Source organism: Schistocerca serialis, chromosome 4 (assembly GCF_023864345.2).
Source record: "Schistocerca serialis cubense isolate TAMUIC-IGC-003099 chromosome 4, iqSchSeri2.2, whole genome shotgun sequence".
Classification (NCBI taxonomy): domain Eukaryota; kingdom Metazoa; phylum Arthropoda; class Insecta; order Orthoptera; family Acrididae; genus Schistocerca; species Schistocerca serialis.
Genome location: NC_064641.1, coordinates 847,480,333 through 847,502,718, shown reverse-complemented (window position 1 = coordinate 847,502,718; position 22,386 = coordinate 847,480,333). Strand labels below are relative to the sequence as shown.

At 38.7% G+C, this 22,386-nt stretch overlaps 1 protein-coding gene across 1 annotated transcript in view; it reads right to left on the bottom strand.

Moving 5' to 3' along the window:
* Positions 1-22,047, bottom strand: part of LOC126474806 (pancreatic lipase-related protein 2-like) — a 74,840-nt gene extending 52,793 nt beyond the window's left edge. Inside the window, exons 1-2 of the mRNA XM_050102278.1 lie at positions 21,975-22,047; positions 4,279-4,327 (exon numbers count right to left, since the gene is read on the bottom strand). Coding sequence (XP_049958235.1) covers positions 4,279-4,327; positions 21,975-22,047 — 122 coding nt within the window. The remainder of the gene's footprint in view (positions 1-4,278; positions 4,328-21,974) is intronic.
* Positions 22,048-22,386: the final 339 nt, after the last annotated feature.

Here is a 22,386-nt window from a genome sequence, read left to right as displayed (position 1 = left end):
TCTCTATATGATTATCGACCTGCCAGCACTTTCGTTCGGTAAGTCACATCATCTGTGTTTTTAGATATATGATTATAGTTTTTCAGTCATGTGACATATCTACCATTAGCAGCCATTTGGCTTCACAGCTGAAAGCTGATAGCACTGCTGTGAACCATCAGTGCTCATCTTTTGATGTACAGAATATAAGTAGCTAATTTATTCACTTCTTCAGAACTAATTTACCTCACTTCTTCAGAAGCTTATCTTCCCCATTTCAATATTTGAGGGGCACAGTGGAAAAGGGGCACAAGCCACCTGCATAGTGATTTTGGTACAGGAAGACAGCCGATGCCATCTAGTATCATAGGTGGTAACTTCTAGCACAGTGGCAGGTACTTGTTCCTTTAAAGAGAGCATATCAATTTTGCTGTTATTCAAGACTGACACATTCCCAGTGGATAAGATGCCCATGCCAATAGTATTTCTGTGTCTTATGAGTCAATTTGTCTCATTGGTTGATCTGGTTTTGGAAAGCCAATCAGAAAGCGTTTCTCAAATGTTGTTCATATGTTTCCAAGATGGCAAAAAACTTGTGGTGAAATGCATCAGTACAGGGGGGGGGGGGGAGTGGAAAGATATTGAAAGATATTGAAAGGAAGAGGTCAAGAAATAATGGTAAACAATATAAATCCCCAAAATATAAGATTGTGTCCAAGAAAGTGTTTCATTGTGCCAGTGATCCATGCTGGAATACTAGTTTCTGCAAATACTCAACACTGAATGAAGAAGGAGTCAATATTTATTGAGTTTTATCAGTTGGGAGATTATAAGCAAAATGCTTATTTATTTGGCTCTAGTGCGGCCAAATAACTGCAAAAAAGTGTATCCAAAGAAGAGGAAGGTTCCAACAGTAAGCCATAGGATGGGTTCTTTCAGGTATTTTATTCGTGACACTCCAGTAACTGAGGTTGAAGTGTGTGGGACTGCATTTTTAGCTGTTCATGCCATTAATGTTAAGCATTTGAGGACTGTCTGTAGCAATGATGAATGTGGCACAGAGAGTCGTGACTCTACAACACATGTGTCTGCACATACACCTTCACAGGATAACAAAACAAGCATTCTAACAGACCTCATGCCATTTATAACGAGAGAAAAAATAAGGTTAGAAACCACATCAAAATGTGTCCAAGGTACACATCACATTATAGTAGAACGCAGAATCTGAAAAAGTCTTTCATAACCTCTGTTCGCTCAATTGTACTGTAAAGATCTTAAAAATACAGATGAAGTCCCAGTGAAACAACATGTGTATGAAACCATTCTCAACACAGAATATAATATTGGTTTTAAATTGCTGTTGAGTGATATGTCATATTTGTGATTCTGCTAAGGCACGTAATAGCCCTGAATCCACAGATATCAAACTACGCCTTGAGAAAGCTGAAGCTGAATATAGTGCTCTGAAAACTGACTCAAATGAGTCAGAACAGGATGGTAGTGATGCACTTGTTTTGTGCATGGAGTTACAACAAGCATTGCTAACACCATATATTTCGACGGAAATAGTTTTACGAGGGCAGTTCAATAAGTAATGCAACACATTTTTTTTCTCGGCCAATTTTGGTTGAAAAAACCGGAAATTTCTTGTGGAATATTTTCAAACATTCCCTCTTCGTCTCGTATAGTTTCATTGACTTCCGACAGGTGGCAGCACTGTACGGATCTGTTAAAATGGCGTCTGTAACGGATGTGCGTTGCAAACAACGGGCAGTGATCAAGTTTCTTTTGGCAGAAAAGCAGGGCATCTCAGATATTCATAGGCGCTTGCAGAATGTCTACGGTGATCTGGCAGTGGACAAAAGCACGGTGAGTCGTTGGGCAAAGCGTGTGTCACCATCGCTGCAAGGTCAAGCAAGACTGTCTGATCTCCCGCGTGCGGGCCGGCCGTGCACAGCTGTGACTCCTGCAATGGCGGAGCGTGCTAACACACTCGTTCGAGATGATCAACGGATCACCATCAAACAACTCAGTGCTCAACTTGACATCTCTGTTGGTAGTGCTGTCACAATTGTTCACCAGTTGGGATATTCAAAGGTTTGTTCCCGCTGGGTCCCTCGTTGTCTAACCGAACACCATAAAGAGCAAAGGAGAACCATCTGTGAGGAATTGCTTGCTCGTCATGTGGCTGAGGGTGACAATTTCTTGTCAAAGATTGTTACAGGTGATGAAACATGGGTTCATCACTTCGAACCTGAAACAAAACGGCAATCAATGGAGTGGCGCCACACTCACTCCCCTAGCAAGAAAAAGTTTAAAGCCATACCCTCAGCCAGTAAAGTCATGGTTACAGTCTTCTGGGACGCTGAGGGGTTATTCTGTTCAATGTCCTTCCCCATGGTCAAACGATCAACTCTGAAGTGTACTGTGCTACTCTTCAGAAATTGAAGAAACGGCTTCAGCGTGTTCGTAGGCACAAAAATCTGAACGAACTTCTCCTTCTTCATGACAACGCAAGACCTCACACAAGTCTTCGCACCCGAGAGGAGCTCACAAAACTTCAGTGGACTGTTCTTCCTCATGCACCCTACAGCCCCGATCTCGCACCGTCGGATTTCCATATGTTTGGCCCAATGAAGGACGCAATCCGTGGGAGGCACTACGCGGATGATGAAGAAGTTATTGATGCAGTACGACGTTGGCTCCGACATCGCCCAGTGGAATGGTACCGTGCAGGCATACGGGCCCTCATTTCAAGGTGGCGTAAGGCCGCAGCATTGAATGGAGATTACATTGAAAAATAGTGTTGTGTAGCTAAAAGATTGGGGAATAACCTGGTGTGTTTCAATGCTGAATAAAACAACCCCTGTTTCAGAAAAAAAATGTGTTGCATTACTCATTCAACTGCCCTCATATATAAGAGACAACTTTGGACATATGATCTCTGTATTCACCATTGTAGCAATGAGACTGCAGTGATGTGTATCTGGTCCAAGAATGTTGCATCTAGAGGGGCTGATGAAGTATCTAGCTGCGTTTTAAAGGCCTCAGACATGGTGAAGGAAGAACTTCATCAAAGGCTCATCATTCATTCTGATTCGTGTGTTGGACAAAATAAAAACTGTATTATCCTAGGTTTGTAGTTGTACCTCCTAGACAAAAAATGTTTTGATGTAGTTGAGCACAAATTTCTCCTCGCTGGTCACACTTTCCTGCCATGTGACAGGGATTTTGGAGTTATTGAGAAGCTGTGTACACTCCAGAAAAATGGGTTGAACTTATAAGAAAGAACAAGCAAAAAACCCATTCATTGTGACTGAAATGAAGAAAGATGACTTCGTGTCTTTGTCGTCTATAGTGAACAGTATTGTCAAACGTAACATTACTGTTGACGAAAAGCCTGCAGACATCAGAAAGGCAATAGTGTTTAGATTAGTGAGCAGTGAACATTCTGTATATATCAAATATTCACACAATCAAACTGAGAAACCTGTGTGAGTTAGTTTAGAGAAGTGTCATGGATGATTTCCTAAGCTTGCAGACTGCCAGTTAGTTCCTAAGTATTCAAATGGATGTCAAATTAAGGCAGCAAAGTTCAAGGACCTTCAAGCTTACCGCAATTTGTGCCTCCAATGTATTCAAGTTTTTATGTGTCATTGAAAAGTGATGGTAGTGACGATACAAAGGAACAGGAAAAAATTGATACTGCTCCGATGTAGTTGCACCTGTGGTACAGCTACCTGTATTGCTGATGCATGCAAGCCACCCCACTAATGGCAAGGTCCATGGTTCATTGGGGGGGGGGGGGAGGGGGCGGTGTAAGGCATATACATTTAATATCGTCATCATTAACTGCTTCAATCAATGATATTTTGGTCTTTATCACTCTCTCATCACGTCACAGAAAATGTGAAATATTCTGGACTGCCATGCATTTTATGTGGCACTACCATCAGTGACTAGTGGACTTCCATTATTTTTGTTTATTAATAACTTACTTCTGTTGATATTCCATATTGGATTTTAATTGTTTGTGCTACAAACAGCACTAGCTGTCATCATTACATTTTTTATGTACATCCATCATTCAACAGTTCCCATTCGATGTGGATTACAATGTAGCCCTTCTACTGTAATTTATGTTCTATAAACTGGTATCATACAGTGATATTTATAGTAAAATTGTAACACAGCCTATTTTTTACATTGGGAACTAATGTGACATACTCATGAACAAAAAATAAACAAGGAAACTGATTATGTTGAAATGATCAAACAAATCATTATAATACTTACCTTGTGTACAAAGCAAAACTGAAATCAGAACCTCCAGCATTGGTGCCAGCTGGAAAAAGAAATATCTGTATTAACAACATCACTGCCTGAAAACTTTTGTTTTACAATCTCAGCATGGCAATAATATCAGGAGTGAGAAATATGTTTTGTGATTTTTCACATACATTGTTGGAATGTGAAAATATCCTATAATGGCAGTAGACTCTCAACTAATAGAACACTTCCCCCAGACTAAAGCTGTGTGTTGGATTGAGACTGGAATTTAGATTTTCATCTTTGCTCGTAAGTGCTCATTTGGCATACCATTGTACATGAAAGGTAAACTGTTGTTTTCAATCCAGATTACAGGTTTACTGTGTTGGGATGTTAATGTGAGTGCACTTGGAGAGGGTCAGATTTCAGTCTCCAGTTTGATAAAGTATGCCTATATATACTAAAATTGTACAACATCAAAAAAGAGAGATGTCCTGAGAGATTTTGTAGCATACTTCAAAGGCAGGGAAATATGCAGAAACCTATTAAGTACATCTAAAATAAACAAATCGAGATATTTTTGAAAATAGTACTAACCAAAAGTACAAACAGTATTTGACAGCACAAACAGTGTTCTAGAAAGATAAATCTCTTGTGTCTATGAATGACGAACAATGGGATATAAAATACTTTCATTAGCATTGTTGTTGTGGTCTTCAGTCTTAAGGTTAATCTTAAGCAGCTCTTCATACTACTCAATCCTGTGCAAACTTCTTCATCTCTGAATAATTACTGCAACCTACATTCATCTGGAACTGCGTATTGTAATCAAGCCTTGATCTCCCTCTACAATTCCCCCCTCCCACTCACATTTTTCTCCAGTACCAAATTCACAATTCCTTGATGCCTGCGAGTTTATCATATCAATGGTTCCCTTTTTTTTATTCAAGCTGTACCATAAATTTATTTTCTTCCCAGTTTGATTCAGAACCTGCTCATCAGTTACACAGTCTACTTATCTAATATTCAGCATTGTTCAACAGCATTATAATTCAAAAGTTTATATGCTCTTCTCGTTCAAACTGATTATCATCCACATTTCCCTTCTGTAAAATTCTACACTCCAGGTAAATACCTTCAGAAAAGACTTCCAACTATTGAAATTACCATTCTTATATTATATAGTAGGATTATTTATTTAAGAAAGCAGATGATTAATCCTTAGAGCTATAACCAGTGATGTGTTGTGGCACAGCCTAGGTGGGCAAACTATATAGATACCAGAAATGTCATTATGCACCACCAACAGATTTTTGTTGAAGCTTTTTACTAAATTTTCATGACCGGACTAAACAAACAGAGTTCGTTTGTTTAACATAAAGTGTTGTATATCAGAAAGTCACAGTAAACTCTTAGCCTGCAAGCTTTTCATCTACAATCAACAAATTGTATTGTTATCTGATGCATTTGTTTTGTCTCTAGTTACACAGTTCACAGAACTGAAGCAGGATCAGAGATTTCATGCCAGTGGCATTCCCCTTATTTGGTTCAAATCACATTTTATTAATAAAATAGGAGTGTCTCAGACGCAATAATATTCAGATTGTTTAATCATGTTACAGTATTTCACATGAAACATGATTGAATACCTGTAATCTCTAAGGATGTCAGTTTCAATGGTAGATAGGAACTGATGGAAGCAGCACAACTATGTAGAACACCACCATAATGAAAACACATAGTCATCAATTTTGTGACTCACAATGGCTGAAATTGGCCATCCACTACTTTTTTTAAAATTTTTAATAATCTTTATTGTCATTTTATGAATTTTACATAGTTAATTCAAAATTCTGAATTTGTGTAATGTAAATCTTTTGTCACAGTAATGGCATAAAAGAAATGACGAAAGAGATAACAAAAATAAACATTAATTCACAAAAGACAAGTCTTTTTATTTCACTCATGAGGAGTTCCAAGTTCAATTTATTTTCATTATCCTTGTCCATCCATGTAGTTTTCCCATGACAATTCATTGTGACTTGGGTTCCTGGGAAGCCTACTGCATATAAAAGGGTGGCTTTATTGTATAACTTCTCCAACTTTCTTCCCAGGTTTTGATGTGCTGCGTCTTTATGCTGACTGGAGCCCATCAGTTTGGTACAGAGAACAGTCTGTTGGTTGACATTGTTGTTGACATTAGATTTCAATAGCTGTGTCTAGCACTATGAGTAAAAATTTCATGAAGATTTCCACATAGTGTGGTGTTTTCCTTGTTCATTCATGTTGGTCCAGTAGATAGGGTACATACAGACACTTCTTAGTAATCATGAATCCTGAAGATCTTACACTGACTTTACATGTTCCTCTGTAAATGTCAATGTTGTTTGCTTTAGGACCAGTTCTTGTAGACACCATGCTGCTTAAGGTCCTTCTGCAGTTCATCCTCCCACCACTTCCTTGCTCTTTCAACTGGACAGATACCATCCAGTTTTTCCGTAAGCACAGGCTTGGCCTGAAAAGTGTCTGGTCTCCTGACAGTAGGCCCTCCCAGCCTTATTCTCCATGCTTTCATTCTTTGCACAATGCTCAGTTTTTCCATTAGGTAGCACAGTTCTTTTCTTCCATCTGAGACGTGGTTTAGGTTTGAAAGCCATACATATTTGCTCAGCTGCTGACTTCCTATGTCTGACACGGATGAGGATTTTTTTCAGTGTTAACTCCCTTAATCATTGAAAATCCCTCTTCTCCACAAGGCAGTGGTGTACTCTTCTAATTATCTTCAGGGAGAGTAGGTTGCCTCATCCACCATCTCCGCCATTCCGAAGGTTTCCTCGCCTGTAACCATGGGCATAGGTTCCACATTATACCCCATGAACCTAGGCCCCTGCCTCAACTTAGCCATCCTTTCACGTTGTCCTACTGGTGTGGAGGATGCCCTTTGCCACAGCATGGATGTGCCAAGCAAGAATTGCTCAAGTAGATAATAGGGAAGGTGGCCCTATCCCCTTGGAGTTGGGTTAATGGTTGTGTATGATACCACAACCAAGTTATCCTGGAACAGAAGGTGTACAAAGACAGAAGGAGGGAGACAGCAATGGCTTGTACATTACAACCAGGAAACTGTAGTAGGAAAATGATGCTTGTGATGATGGTGGTGATGGTGATGATGAGTACCATACTTGGTTGGTGCTACATTTCAGGTATTCTCTTCATAAAATTAAATTTTTGCTATCACATAACATGCCTCATTCAAACAAACATCTTGATAGACGACTTGCAAATTCTGAAACTACATGCAAACTAATAATCTTAATCTAAGGTCACAATAGATATGTTGTTGATTCTTCAGTGAGGTATTTTTTACAAGCTTATCATTCTAAAGAAAATAATTATGGTTATAACAGATGTGATGCTACTTATTTAGACAGATACTGTATTATATGTTTATCACTTAAGAAATCCTCTACACTATAATAGCATTTGCTTTTCTTGTGTTTTTCTAGGTTTACTTCAGTATTTTTTAGATTTGGGTCACACTTTACCTTCCAGATTTTATTTGTAATTTCACGTCCATGTAGTACGGATTTTTTTCATATAGTTTTAGTTTGTGGGTAGGTAACATGTTACTTGCCCTATGTTTCATCTCACACTGACACAAGAAGCAGTTGCCCTCAGATAGTTGTGGGTTTCTCTTTGTGAAAATGAGAATCTCGTATCACCCTAGGAAAATTAGGAAAAAGGGGAGAAATAATTTCTAAAGTTTTGAAACTTTGGGAGAACACTCTCAGAGGATGTAATAGTAAAAAACAAAACTTCCCTCCCCTATCAGGTGAGCATGTGTGTATGTGGTCTGCAATCAGTGTGTGATACTTCTTGGCCATCATCATGGTGCCTTACACGAGCTCCACTGGTCCAATGGATGCCCACATGAATGTTCCCCAGAGCATAAAGGAGCCACCACCAGCTTGTCTTCATTCCACACTACAGGTGCCAAGGAGCAATTGCCCTGGAAAATGATGGATTTGCACCCTCCCATCAACATGATGAAGAAGGTATGGGGATTCATCAGAATTCATCAGACCATGCAACGCCCTGTCCAGTGCTGATGGTCACATGCCCATTTCAGTTGTAGTTGTCAATGGAATGATGTTAACATTGATACATGCATGGGTCGTTGGCTGTGGAGGATCATCATTTAGGAAAGTTCAGTGCCACCACAGTTTACTGCCTGTCCTGTTTTATTAGTCTGTCAAGCCTACAAAATTGAACATTTGTAATGAGGGGTGGCCGCCCAACCTGATGGCAACTGAACATGATTTCACCTTGGTTTTACCAGGTGTAGTGGAAACTCACCACAGCACTCCTCAAACACCAGACAAGTCATGCAGTTTGTGAAATGCTCATACCAAGCCCCCAGGTCTTCACAATTTGCCCTCTGTCAAACTCAGATAGATCATATGCCTTCCCCTATTCTACACACCGACAGCACACTCACTGATACAACATACACCATGCATGTGTGACTAGCAGTCATCCCTTGTCAGGTGACACTGACATGGGCAGCCAAAAAGGAGAAGAGCAGATCCATTTATTCTCCTCATCGTTGCTGGCGCACCATCTGTCGTTGAGCTGGAAAGATTTTTGCCTTAAAGATCAAACTTTTCCATACAACTTATTACTACTTCATATACCTCTTGACCTGTTGTACCTTTCATTGAACGCAAGTCAAGTAACTCCTCAATTACCATGTAGTTCTCTCTCTCAAAGACTGCCGATTGAACTGTATCTGAAACATCAGCACTCTCATTGAGTGCTTAACTGTACAATACACATTCCTTTGATTGTGCATTAAGTGAAATTTCAATATCTTTTGCCATGTTATCAACTCATTGTGCTATGGTTTGATGTGACAAGCTGGTATTTTCTCACTAATGATACTTGTTTTGTATATGCTGCTGATGAAAATATTTCCAAACATGCAGATAAAAGTTTTCTGCTTTAGGTAATAGCGTCTACTATCTTAAAACTTAGTTTTCTTACAGTTTCTAAGTTTTCTTTTGGTACTTTAAACATGACCTGCTGTGTCAACATGATTGTGCCACTTAAAAACCATAGTGATGTCTTGGTGAGAATTGATTTATTGAATGTTGACATACCAGTCTTTTTCTTCCAATGAGTTGATTCAGTCAGTTTTTATTTGGCCACTGTATTCATTATACTTAGAAGCATGTTTTTCAGAATAATGGTACTCTACATTGTACTTCATACAAATTAATATTCTTTCATTACAGATGAGATACAGTATGTTCCTATTTTGTTCAGTCACAATAGGCTTCAGTTCAACTCAATTTGAATACATGACATTCTGTGTAAACTTTCCATTTTTTCATGGATGACATGACTGCATTAACAGTCCTGGATTGTTGATTGATAATCAATACACCCAACGAATACACTTATCTTCATAATCACATGCATCTTCTGGAACAAAATTAAAATTATTCTGATAAATCTCATTGGTTGATCAAAACCCAAAATAAAATGTCAGTAAGTACAGGGTGTTTCAAAAATGACCGGTATATTTGAAATGGCAATAAAAACTAAACGAGCAGCAGTAGAAATACACCGTTTGTTGCAATATGCTTGGGACAACAGTACATTTTCAGGCAGACAAACTTTCGAAATTGCAGTAGTTACAATTTTCAACAACAGATGGCGCTGCGGTCTGGGAAACTCTATAGTACGATATTTTCCACATATCCACCATGCGTAGCAATAATATGGCGTAGTCTCTGAATGAAATTACCCGAAACCTTTGACAACGTGTCTGGCGGAATGGCTTCACATGCAGATGAGATGTACTGCTTCAGCTGTTCAATTGTTTCTGGATTCTGGCAGTACACCTGGTCTTTCAAGTGTCCCCACAGAAAGAAGTCACAGGGGTTCATGTCTGGCGAATAGGGAGGCCAATCCACGCTGCCTCCTGTATGTTTCGGATAGCCCAAAGCAATCACACGATCATCTAAATATTCATTCAGGAAATTAAAGACGTTGGCCGTGCGATGTGGCCAGGCACCATCTTGCATAAACCATGAGGTGTTCGCAGTGTCGTCTAAGGCAGTTTGTACCGCCACAAATTCACGAAGAATGGCCAGATAGCGTGATGCAGTAATCGTTTCGGATCTGAAAAATGGGCCAATGATTCCTTTGGAAGAAATGGCGGCCCAGACCAGTACTTTTTGAGGATAGAGGGACGATGGGACTGCAACATGGGGCTTTTCGGTTCCCCATATGCGCCAGTTCTGTTTATTGACGAAGCCGTCCAGGTAAAAATAAGCTTCGTCAGTAAACCAAATGCTGCCCACATGCATATCGCCGTCATCAATCCTGTGCACTATATCGTTTGCGAATGTCTCTCGTGCAGCAATGGTAGCGGCGCTGAGGGGTTCCCGCGTTTGAATTTTGTATGGATAGAGGTGTAAACTCTGGCGCATGAGACGATACGTGGACGTTGGCGTCATTTGGACCGCAGCTGCAACACGGCAAACGGAAACCCGAGGCCGCTGTTGGATCACCTGCTGCACTAGCTGCGCGTTGCCCTCTGTGGTTGCCGTACGCGGTCGCCCTACCTTTCCAGCACGTTCATCCGTCACGTTCCCAGCCCGTTGAAATTTTTCAAACAGATCCTTTATTGTATCGCTTTTCGGACTTTTGGTTACATTAAACCTCCGTTGAAAACTTCATCTTGTTGCAACAACACTGTGTTCTAGGCGGTGGAATTCCAACACCAGAAAAATCCTCTGTTCTAAGGAATAAACCATGTTGTCTACAGCACACTTGCACGTTGTGAACAGCACACGCTTACAGCAGAAAGACGACGTACAGAACGGCGCACCCACAGACTGCGTTGTCTTCTATATCTTTCACATCACTTGCAGCGCCATCTGTTGTTGAAAATTGTAACTACTGTAATTTCTAAAGTTTGTCTGCCTGAAAATGTACTGTTGTCCCAAGCATATTGCAACAAACAGTGTATTTCTATCGCTGCTCGTTTAGTTTTTATTGCCGTTTCAAATATACCGGTCATTTTTGAAACACCCTGTAAGTAGTGGAGAGGCAAAATCAGTCTCTAAGAAACCTGAATTATAATAAAATTGAACTCTCCTTTCATAGCCCTGTGAGTGTCAGAGGGGGACAGATATATGTGTAATCTGACATCAGTTCACAAGGTTACAGTGCACTATAAATTTCCAAGGTATTGGAACTTGTACACGAGTATCATTTTCTGGTAATGTTGCCATCGCCCATTCCATGCCACATGGAAGCTGATGTGGAACATGGGCAACAATGACCATATGTGAAAGATTGGCTAGTAAACAATAGTTGCTGTGTATGTCCACCAAACAAAAGATACTACGCATCATCTCAGCAGCTCATAGCAATCCCAGAAACACTGTGAACATAAGCCCTATAGCCTTACTGCCAGCCACACACTGCCAGAAAAATTATGCTCATATATGACTTCATTATAAGCACATACACATGCAGCCACACAGATTAGGTTAGATTCTGTTAAATATCTGCTAAATTTCACACATCCAGACACCTACACTATTCCACATGCACGTCTCATTTGGAACTAGTATGTTCGCTAATTGAACTTTGTTTCTGAATTAAAACAAGTTTTTTGTATTTACATACTTTTAATCACCCATGTGTAAATGAAGGGAAATATGTAATGTGGGAGCTAACTATTAAGCAGTGCCTTGCCACTGCAATAGCACAGAGTGAATCTGACTAACTGACTCAACTGAAACAAAGGAAGTAAGTGAGTACAGGTGAGGATGCCATTGCATGCCTCCCGTCAGGCCAATGCGTCACCTATATGAATCACAGGAGGGGAAACATGTGGCAGGTAGCAGGTATGGAAGAGTACAGCTAGTAGGTTAGCAGGCAGGCAACCACTCCTGTGCCCCACATGCACGTTTGTTTGTGCCATGTGCAATCGATAAAGCATGTTAATTTTAAATCATTGTCCTCATTTTATTACTGTGTTGGGAAAAAAAAGGAAAAAACTTTGTCAGGCTACTATGGGCTGGATTCTTCATCACCTCAGGCCACCATGTGACCTGTGGGCCATACGTTGGACAACTCTGGTCTATGGCATTCAACAAGGTAGATCACAAAATTCTTCTCAGGGTAGTTGAGCACTATGGCATAAATGGTGAAGTAAGGTTGTGGCTCAAGTGATATCTAGATGATAGAAAAGCAGAATGTTGTGAATAATTCTGCAATGGTACCTGCCTGTCCTGACTGCAGCACAGTGAAATGTTGAATACCACAGGGTTCAGTGCTTGGTCCTTTACTATAAACAGTGCTTGGTCCCTTACTACATCAATAACCTTCCAAAAAGCACATTTCACCCTATTTGCAGATAACACTGCAGTATTGAGAACACTGACTCCACTATATTTAAGGAAGCTATAGACTTGTTCACTTCAGGTGGTCTGTCCCTAAAAATTAACAAGACTCAGTTCAACTCACAAAAAACAGGAAGATGTGGAAATAAAATGTGGTGACAAAGAAATATCAAGGGCTGAGTCAACCAAATTCCTGGGATTACATACTAATAGCAACCTAAACTGCATCATTCCATTTCCTTGACTTATGCAAAAAACCGAATTTGGAAGCATTTGTCATTCACTCAACTGCATCTATTTATGACTTGGAAATAGGATATTTCATCACATCTGACATATGGCGTTATATTATAGGGGAACCTGCCACAAGGCTCTGAAGTGTTTATGGCACAGAAGAGAGTCATCAGTAGTATGAGTAGAGTCCACCCTAGATGCTCTTGCAGAAATTTATTCCAGCTGATGGGGATCCTCATCATGACTTACCAGTACATTTTTTTTTCAGTCAAGTCCTTTGTTAACAATAATTTTATTATTTACAAAATAAAAGAGCATATCATGATCATGATACACGAAGTAAACATGACCTTCAAAATTATGTAAAAAATCTCAACATGATACAGAAGGGCATGTTATTCAAGTCCAAAGGTATACAATTAATCTCCACATTTATGCCAGTGAGTAATCTGACTAAATTAAATAAATAAATAAATAAATAAACTAAAGCTTTGCCTTCTAGATCACTCTTTCTACTCCTTACATGAGTTTGACAGTTTGTAATGATATGTGGAACTGTGTTTAATTTTAAGTATACTATAAGAATTTACCATGTAGCACTTTATACATGACAGAGTGTCCGCCTTATAAGTTTTATGTGGCTTACACACCAGTTCTAAACCTTATAATTTGTATGTGGGGCACATGAAAGGAGCCTCCCCAGAGATGTACTCTGGGCAACATCAGTGACTGAACATTCTCTGGTAACTGATCCTTTGAGTTCCAGAAGTGATCAGCCTAAGAGGTCTTTGGTAAGATCAATTTTGACAATCATGTCTATAAACATGGGGAATTTCTGCAGCAAATGAGGAATTACCCTGAAATCTTTGCCATTACTTTCAGTGTGTTGTCTTACGTGTTCAGGAGATTCATTAGTTATCCCAAGAAAGATGGGCAAAGCTAGTGCTGGATCTAAGATATATAGACAAGCTGAACTGGAAACTAATGAACTCTCTCAAGAGCTCAGAGAAGAAGAATTGCAAGAAGCCATTTGACAATGCAAGAACTATAACTCAGCTGGCATGGATGATAAATGGGTGGAGCAAATAAAATGATCTGAGCAAGTGACCATGAAATGAGTGCTTGATACAGACTCAGATCCCAAACTATGTAGAAAAACTGAAGTAGCTGCCATCTTGAAACTTAGGGGGGAACCATCTAATCTCAAAAGTTATTCAAATAGGTTTTCAAAAGCCTTCCTATGACTGACAGTCTACTAATTTCTAAACAGGCAGGCTTCAGACCAAAAAAGAATTACACAGCACAAGAAGCCAACTTAACTTACTGCAAAGAGGATAGATTTGAAAGAGGTGACATCACTGGAGTTGATTTTATTGATCTATGTTCAACCTATGATACTAATCAACCTTTTATAATGTTCCAGAAGATCTATAGCATGACACCTAGTTATGGCTTAATGAAAGTAATTGGTACTTTAATTGTGCAATTGAAGGTTCTTTCTTGAGTTTCAAGGAAGGCAAAGTCATTGAAATGAAGGAAGCGTTTAGTCCCCTGTACTCTTTAATATATATGCCAAAGACCAATCAAGGCCTAACGCGTACAAAAGCTTCATACTTACAAATGGTCTCACTTTAGCTACTCAAGCAATGAAGTTTGAGGAAGTTAAACAAGTTCTTACGACAGCACTGACAACTTTCACTGACTATTGTGATAATAACCACCTGAGAGCTAATTGTTGGAAAATTCAGGTCTGTCCTTTACACCTCTGAAACAGACTGGCAAATAGAAAACTAGAAGTTAATTGGAAGGGCACTAAGTTGGAACACTGTTGTATATCTAAATATCCTGATGTCACTTCAACCAGGTTGTTAACATTCCGCAAACACTCACAGAGCACTAAGCTAAAGGGTTCAGTCCTAAATAATGTAAATTGGAAACCATTGGCAGTAAATGGGGAACCCAACCCAAATCATTAGAACTTCCACCAAGGCACATTGTTTCTCTGAAAGAAAGTATGTATGTCCTGTAAGGGTCAGCTCTGCTTATGCAAAGCTAGTGGAAGTCACACTGAATGAAGCTGCATGACTGAACCGTATTTCTGAAAGTGCTACTTGCATACAAGGTTTACTACTTGATAGATATTGTACCATCAGATATTCAATGTAAAGTAGTTACAGACATTGAAAGGAAAAAGCTTAAACTAAATAATTTACATCCACCCCATGGCCACCAACCACCAAGACCTTGGTTGAAATCTCAGTTCATTGTCCATTCTATCTATGTCTCCCAGAACAACTCAGCAGCTAGAAATGACCTGATCACTGAAGATCACTGAACAGACCAATTTCAAATGCTGGTAAATTGATAGACAACCTTGTCGAATGGGAATATTCCAAGGGAGCAACACAATGTTACTGCAGAGGAGAACGGATAATGGATCAACTGTGCCACTGTCCACACCACCCCGAGTCATGCAGTGATGAAGAGCTGCAGAAGCTGTTGCACAATTCTGGATGAAGATCATTTAGTTTTCTCCTCTTCTTTTAGTAATGTAAACTAAGTTAATTGTAAATTGTGTGAATTGTTGTTTTAGCAGCAGCACACAATATTGCACTCTTGTGTGCAGAGCTCTGTATGGCTTCTGACTTGAGTAAAATATTTGTGTGTGTAACTATTATTACTAGAATCATCTGTGCACTTGGACCCCACTTTTCATGTACCTCTTCACTTACAGTTAACACTGTAAGCCTTATGACCATTTATATATGTCTGTTTGCATAAAAATGTGAAATTTTCTACATCCTAGCACCACACTTGTGTCAAGCATCCATGGATCTCAAAGATAAAAAATTAAAAAAAAAACTATCACATTTTGTGTAAGCTGCTTTCAGCTGATGACTGGCAGACCATTTGTTTAATACAAGACATAAGAATCTCACTGAACAGCATAAAGGAGCAGTAGCAAAGTGAGAAGCACAATTTAGAGTAACTTAACATAGAAAATATTTTAAGCCTGTAGAAACATTAAATAATATGTTAATATTAGAGATGATAACAGGATGAGTTTTACAAGTACAATATTTAAATCTGAGAGTATAATCAAACCAAAATAGCACAGAATGAAGACTGGATTTTCAGTTACCAATTTATTAAATGAGAAAATTAAGGTTTTGCTGGCACTACAAATATATGCAAAATTTTACTTATAATTTCCTGTCTATCACCAGTAAACTGAATCAAAACTTGCATACCATGCAGTCCACAGATTACCCACAAAACACAATTTAAGTGAACAATGTGATACCAAGAGTAAGGAATTATTGAGTCTTTGAAATATAATGTTTTTATGTCCAGAGGTGAAGAAGGGTGACAAAGATTTGTGTGTCAGACATTAGCAGTGTACCGTACTTCGTTACTTGTGAACATCACAATAAAGGATGGCAGCCAAAAACAGTTGCAGGATAGAATTTTTTTTATTAAAATTCTTGACCAAGGTTTCGGTACATATAAATATACCTTCATCAGAAGTACATTTCCTGAATAGAAAGACACATTCATTAGAAAAGCCATATCAACGAAAGTGAGAAACAGAAGCTTAAATAACGGTGAAATTGCTAAAGTAATACAGGCACACAATCTTTAGTACTTACTAAAATTACATCATGCACTGGAGAATAATGAAACAATTATGCCAAAAGGCGTAGTCAGTAATTAAAATATCATCTCCATTTGTACAACATGTGTAATGGGTACAGGATCAAAGCGAACAGTTTAACAATGTTACTTCGCCTATGAACTGTTGAGACACGAGTGTGAAGGCACTCGTGTCTCAACAGTTCATAGGCGAAGTAACATTGTTAAACTGTTCGCTTTGATCCTGTACCCATTACACATGTTGTACAAATGGAGATGATATTTTAATTACTGACTACGCCTTTTGGCATAATTGTTTCATTATTCTCCAGTGCATGATGTAATTTTAGTAAGTACTAAAGATTGTGTGCCTGTATTACTTTAGCAATTTCACCGTTATTTAAGCTTCTGTTTCTCACTTTCGTTGATATGGCTTTTCTAATGAATGTGTCTTTCTATTCAGGAAATGTACTTCTGATGAAGGTATATTTATATGTACCGAAACCTTGGTCAAGAATTTTAATAAAAAAAATTCTATCCTGCAACTGTTTTTGGCTGCCATCCTTTATTGTGAAGAATTTTAACAGTTGCTGCTGCAGCCATGTTTAAAATCTTGACTTGTGAACATGTCGTTTCTGGCTGGTTTCTCCTGAAACAAACTTAAATGCTAAGGTGCGAGTCATCTACACAGGAAATAGGAAACAGTGAGATTGAGTACTGCAGCCCACTGTTGTTGTCACTCATGTTTACAAAAATTTCAATAAGGCCATGTACAATAATGTGGAAACCCATTTCTCTGAGCACAGCTCACTGACAGACTCCCAATTAAGGTTTAGCAAAATCTCTTTATGTGATTACACATATATTGTTTCCTCTATGAGGTAGTCAAAGGTGTTGTTGTGGTCTTCAGTCCAGAGACTGGTTCGATGGAGCTCTCCATGCTACTCTATACTGTGCAAGCTTCTTCATCTCCGAGAAACTACTGCAACCTACATCATTCTGAATCTGCTCAGTGTATTCATCTCTTGGTCTCCCTCTACAATTTTTACCCTCCATGCTTCCCTCCAGTACTAAATTGGTAATCCCTTGATGCCTCAAAACGTGTCCAACCAACTGATCCCTTCTTCTAGTGAAGTTGTGCCACAAATTCCTCTTCTCCCCAATTCTATTCAGCACATCCTCATTAGTTATGCGATCTACCCATCTAATCTTCAGCATTCATCTGTAGCACCACATTTTGAAAGCTTCCATTCTGTTTTTGTTTTTTCACGTGGCTACATTCCATAAAAATACTTTCAGAAAAGACTTCCTGTTACCCAAGGATTTATCTACATGATCCTCTGCTGCCTTCACTGTTTCATCTCTCAAAGCTACCCATTCTTCTTCTGCTGTATTTCTTTCCCCTGTTCTTGTCAATCGTTCTCTAATTCTCTCTCTGAATCTCTCTATAACCTCTGGTTCTTTCAGATTATCCAGGTCTCATCTCCTTAAATTCCTACCTCTTTGCAGTTTCTTCAGTCTCTTCATCATCTGTAGAGCTAGTTGGCATATAAACTTATACTACTGTGGTAGGCATGGGATTTGTGTCTATCCTGGGGACAATAATGTGTTCACTATGCTGTTCGTAGTAGCTTACCCATGCTCCTATTTTCTTATTCAGTATTAAACCAACTCCTGAATTACCCCTATTTGATTTTGTGTTTATAACCCTGTATTCACTTGACTAGAAGTCTTGGTCCTCAAGTCAAAGGAACTGATAAAAAATAATACATCCATCAGGTGTACTTTTTGACTTCACTATGTAATCATTTTAAATAAATTAGAGGACTATGGATCTGTATAAGAGACATATACCTAACTTCAGTCTCATCTAAGTAATGGAAAACAGGTTACTATACAGGGTGTTACAAAAAGGTACGGCCAAACTTTCAGGAAACATTCCTCACACACAAAGAAAGAAAATATGTTAAGCGGACATGTGTTCGGAAACGCTTACTTTCCATGTTAGAGCTCATGTTATTACTTCTCTTCAAATCACATTAATCATGGAATGGAAACACACAGCAACAGAACGTACCAGCGTGACTTCAAACACTTTGTTACAGGAAATGTTCAAAATGTCCTCCATTAGCGAGGGTACATGCATCCACCCTCCGTTGCATGGAATCCCTGATGCGCTGATGCAGCCCTGGAGAATGGCGTATTATATCACAGCCGTCCACAATACGAGCACGAAGAGTCTCTACATTTGGTACTGGGGTTGCGTAGACAAGAGCTTTCAAATCTAAGTCAGAGATTCAGGAACCAGATTTTAAATTGTAAGACATTTTCAGGGGAAGATGTGGACTCGGGCCACAATTTATTGGTTATGAACTGTAGATTAAAACCGAAACCTTCCAGTGTCTCCAGGCCTCTTCCACATATACAACCTTCTGACATGGCTCTTAAACCAAGAGTTAGCTATTATTAAGTTATGCTGTGTGCAAAATTCTACTAGATAGCTTCCTCTTTCATTCTTTACCCCCAGTCCATGCTCACTGTCTATTTTTCCTTATCTTCCTTTTCCTACTATCGAATTTATTAAACAGACATTTTCTTATATTCAGTCGATGAGAGCAAGATAATGAAATGATCTTTATGTTATGGGTGTATCCTCAGTTACTGATAAAACTGTCTGCAGCAATCTGTTACATTTTTAATAAGCTTTCAAAAGAGGCAAAAGTTATTACAGATATAATTTTAAACCCTTGGGTGGTTGAATTTTGTTTTGGCAAATCTTTCCCTTTGCAATGGGAATATTTTAGTGTTAATTATAATATGGAAAAGTTGTTCAGTGGAATGAGTATGTACAAGTTCCCTGGATTATGTTAAGGCTAGTGTATTGCAAAAAACTAAACTAATTAGTATGAGAAAATGTTTATATAAAGAGGATACCTGATTCAGCCATTATGATTAGGAATTCACAAGTTTTTACTAAATAATTCCTAGTGAATTATGGATGGTTCCAACTAATAGGCCTTAACTAACTTCTTTTGCTTATTTGATTTAACACTTGTAAAGTTAGTTAGTTTCATGTTCCACTGATTATCCTCATGTTACAGGAATAGACATTCTTCTACAAAACAGAAGCTGTCAAGAGAAACTTTTCAGTTTTTTTTTCAAATTTTACTCTGTTCCCTGTCAGGTATTTTGTATCATTGGGTAATTGTCAGCATTGTGCAAATATCAACATTAATGTGGAATAATTAATGTCATTTTTTCTTTGTATTGTAATCACATACACCATCATTCCTTCGAATTGTAGTGGGTTATTTACAACAGGCTTCCTGAGGCAGTACATTTACTGTGAGGCAGTAGGCCTAGTCAAAATATGTAACTCCTTAAACATATCTCTACAATTTGATTGTCGGTGAGCACCACATATTATTCTCACAGCACATTGCACTTGTTTGAGTAATTAAAAGTATCTTCCTTAAAGATGAGTTGCCTCATAACATTATTCAGTAGGACATTAGTGAATGAAAATACACAAAAATTGTTAGCTTACTGATTTCAATATTTTATCACAGGGATTTTTTCTTTTTAATAAGTTCTGCATATTTTGTGTCTCTTTCAGTGTAATAGAAAAATTATTTTTTTTCCACCTTCAGCACTTTGATAAACCCATTATAATGATGAGAGAAAATGGTATGAGGGTAAAATGCCATGGACAGTGATTGTTAAGATAGACTGCAAGATTATTTCTGCAGTGGAAGATAAGGAGAACAGTGTGTTTGCAGTACAGGTGGAGTGAACTATAAACAATATCTTTAAGCCAATAAAAAGTAGAAAAAAATAAACAATATCTATGGAAAATGTTATTTTTGAAAGAGAGGTTGACTGCTAATCTTAACAGGTTTGATTTCTCTGGGATTTTGGGATACACTGTGTCAGAGTGAGGTTCCTGGAGAATTGGAACAAGCAACAATACTATGTAACTGGACAAAAAGTTTTGTGGTAATACAGGAGCATAAGCTTTCACAGCCAGAGTTCAATTCAATAATATTCTTTTCACCTTCCTATTGATCCTGTCACCTAATCAAAACACAGTAAGCCAGGATACCCAGACAGTTTGAAATAACACATATAAAGCTGTAGCCATACAGGCCCATAAAATTTATGCAAGGTAGGGCAACATTTTAAAATTTACACTTTTGATGTAATTGATTTGGTGAGTAAGAATGAACACAGCTACATTGGGGCCAGTTGATTACTTATGTGTTTTGTGCAGCAATGTTGTCAGGGCACACAGGAAGGCTCATGAAAATGAAAGAGGGTGTGTCAACTTCTCGTTCTACGCAGCTATTGAAATAGCAGCAGACGGTCGACGTTTTTGGAACCAAGAGACCAAGAAATAAACACATTCTCACGTGAATATGCCACAGCCTTGGAAATCATTCACAAAAAAAGTGTGAAACTTGTATGTGAACAAAGATCGTTAATTTAACTGCTGCTCGTTTCAGTTACACTAATGCAAGCTGTGTTATTAGGTCACAACGTGAAAAAAAAATTGTGCCAAGGAATATTATTAATTTAATTTTTGTACGTTAGGCTTCTGCATCCCATCCTAAACGAGGCATGGGAATAAGCTAAAGATCTGTCTGTCATCGCAAGTTGGCTTCTTAGTTTCTGACTCCGCCAACTCTCAACCAAACTATCGCATCGCGACCTAACCTATTAACTCGGGTAAAGCTGCAGATCAGTCTGCCACAAAGTGGTTTTATACCATTCAGAACTCACAACCAAACTTTCATATCCGATGCTAACTATAACCTCGCAATAAGAGAAACATCAGTAATTTCGAACAATAGTCAAAAATTTGTGGCAACCAATAATATTGATAGACTTGCTGCTCGACGTTGGGATAACAATTAGGGAAGGAAAAACACAAAAATTAAGGTGGAAGAATGGAACAAGTTCCGCTAACTGTGAAAAAATGTTTTGCCCTGCCTACTGCTATGCAACGACCTTTTGAGTTTGATATACCCTATTGATCGTAATAACGATAGTGATATAAACACCTGCGCGCCGATTGGTCGCGGTCGTACCGCGCGTTCACGGGTGTTGTTACGCCATTGGAAGTAGACCCTAATTTGTATCAGATATTTTGTGTTATCCTAGCGCTAATGAAACTGTAAGACATTCTAAAGCATTAACAGACATCAGAGGATTTGCTGGTCAGTATGCTAAGTGCTTACGTAGTGCATTTCTTATTTCAGTTCTGTGGGTACAGTCGTTTTCTCTGAGCAATACTGTGGCTAGTTCTAATAAGTACATATGTCATTGGTTTGGCTCCTCCTTTGAACATGAAATGCCGAAACGCCCAAGTTTTCACTTTCTTTTCAATAAATTTGAGATACATAAGATAGTATAATTAGTAAAGTATCACCAGACCTACACACTTGCCGTAGCGTAGTGGATATAGTAGTTGACATGTATCCTCAAAGTTGTGGATTTGATTCAACATTAACAGGAGGGTCGTACGAACTTCCCTCACCCATTTGATTCCTATTGACAGGATGTGTAGGACAGGACTATGCAACATAGGTCAACAGGTAGGTGCAACTCTCAATAGTTTACGAGAAAACCGAGTTTGCAAATTTTACGCGTATTTATGTATTTTGTATGGTTGCTAGCAACCAAGAAGTCCGCACTTCACAGCCGATCGTGTTTAACGGTTAATTTCAACAGCGTGAGGTCTGTGGATAGAATATCCCTGTCTGCCCTTTTTTTCTTCGCACCAAATTATTATGACTGTGTAAACTGTCATTATTGAATGGTTGGTTGGTTTGTTCGTTGATTGAGG